Below are 1,662 nucleotides of genomic sequence, written 5' to 3'. Positions count from 1 at the left end.
CCTGTCTTCCTCTCCTCCCTTCATCTCTTTAGCTCCTCCTCTCTTCCTCTCCTCCTCCTGTCTTCCTCTCCTCCCCCTGTCTTCCTCTCCTCCCCCTGTCTTCCTCTCCTCCCCCTGTCTTCCTCTCCTCCCCCTGTCTTCCTCTCCTCCTCCTGTCTTCCTCTCCTCCTCTCTTCCTCTCCTCCCCCTGTCTTCCTCTCCTCCCCCTGTCTTCCTCTCCTCCCCCTGTCTTCCTCTCCTCCCCCTGTCTTCCTCTCCTCCCCCTGTCTTCCTCTCCTCCCCCTGTCCTCCTCCTCTCCTCGCCTCCTCCTCCCTCACTTCCTGGTTATGACGTGGGAGTCATGTGATTGCTTGGTAAAGGGAGGAGGCGTCTGATTGGCTGCTGATGATTCCAATGGGCGTGTCTGCTTCCTGGTACTTGTTGATTATTGATTCGACGCTCACCATCGTGTGGGTCCTTGCTGCCCTGCTGCTTGTCTGCAGGCTTCTCCTGCAGCTCCACCTCCTGCAGCTGGATGGCGCTGACCAGCTGAGTCTTCATGAGATCTCCCATCTCACAATCTGTCATCATAAAGTGATCAATAACTAGCATTATACAACACTTTACATCGTTTCAATGACTTTCAACGTTTAAAGCTTCTGAAAGATGAATAAAAACGTCTTATATTCATAATTAATGATCATATTTAATGAAAACAACTTTCATTTCCTGAACTCAGTGAACAACAAACTTATGTTGAATATATTGAATTGAACATTTAAATATTTCTTCATGGACACGTTGACGGAGAAACTAAAGAGATGATATTAAATAATAAGTTTCACTGAAGTGTGAAGTTCTGCTTTAGTGACGCTGAGCTTTACATGTTTAAAACATGTTTTACTGTTTAATCCGAACCGAATCCACTAATTTCATTTAAAGTATTCAGAAGTGTGAACACAACAACAACGATCATTATTATTATAATAACAATAAAATGGTTATTTATTCTCATACTTCTCTCAACTAAAAGCTTAAATATTGTTGCTTGATTGAAAACAGTTCAAATCAGTTCTTAACATTTCGACTAAAGTGCGTTTCTATGTTCGTGTTGTATCATTATGCTCCATAACTCGCTCACAACCAAACGTTGTTCTTTAGTCCAGCAGCTTTCAGCTCAACAACGAACATGAAGTTATGAAGTATGAAGAGCTGGAAGATGAATTATTAAGCAGCCGGACTTGTAAGAAGACACGTTTACGACATCTCGACTCGGTTTCCGGCTTCTTTCTTCATGTTTCACTCTTTTTAGTGAAGAAACATTTAAACCTTTCGTTCTAAACGCGAATGAATCTCCGAACGATGACGTGTGATTACTAAAGCACAACCTGCAGACACACATTCATAATCATCATAGAATATTAGACGACTTGTAGGAACGTCAGCTTCGCGTCACGTCTCGTGTCTCGCAGCGCGTCACCGACCTGAAGTGTTCACGCGCCGCTGAACTCTTTGATGTGAAGAAGAACTCACAAGTTAATGTTTCACTCACAGTCCGTCCGTCGCGCGCTCCACATTCTACTGCGGAGCTTCTGACGTGAACACCGGATCATCGGCCGGTAAATCCGGTAAAAAGTGAGGCTGTTTACCTGCCAGGTGAATCCGGAAGTACCATCGGCAAC

General features: G+C 44.5%; 1 protein-coding gene across 6 annotated transcripts in view; it reads right to left on the bottom strand.

Annotated features, from left to right (window-relative positions):
• The window catches only part of svopl (SVOP-like), a 10,529-nt gene extending 8,867 nt beyond the window's left edge, over window positions 1-1,662 (bottom strand). For 3 of the 6 annotated variants that reach the window (XM_079294304.1, XM_079294306.1, XM_079294305.1), the window contains exons 1-2: window positions 1,533-1,647; window positions 445-561 (exon numbers count right to left, since the gene is read on the bottom strand). In XM_079294304.1, coding sequence (XP_079150430.1) covers window positions 445-561; window positions 1,533-1,593 — 178 coding nt within the window. In that variant the 5' untranslated portion in view covers window positions 1,594-1,647. Of the gene's footprint in view, window positions 1-444; window positions 562-1,513 lie in introns of all 6 variants that reach the window. The other 3 variants (XM_079294307.1, XM_079294309.1, XM_079294308.1) reach the window with 2 other exon arrangements.

This window comes from Melanostigma gelatinosum (genome assembly GCF_949748355.1).
Source record: "Melanostigma gelatinosum genome assembly, chromosome: 22".
Classification (NCBI taxonomy): domain Eukaryota; kingdom Metazoa; phylum Chordata; class Actinopteri; order Perciformes; family Zoarcidae; genus Melanostigma; species Melanostigma gelatinosum.
This window is presented reverse-complemented; position numbering and strand designations above follow the sequence as displayed.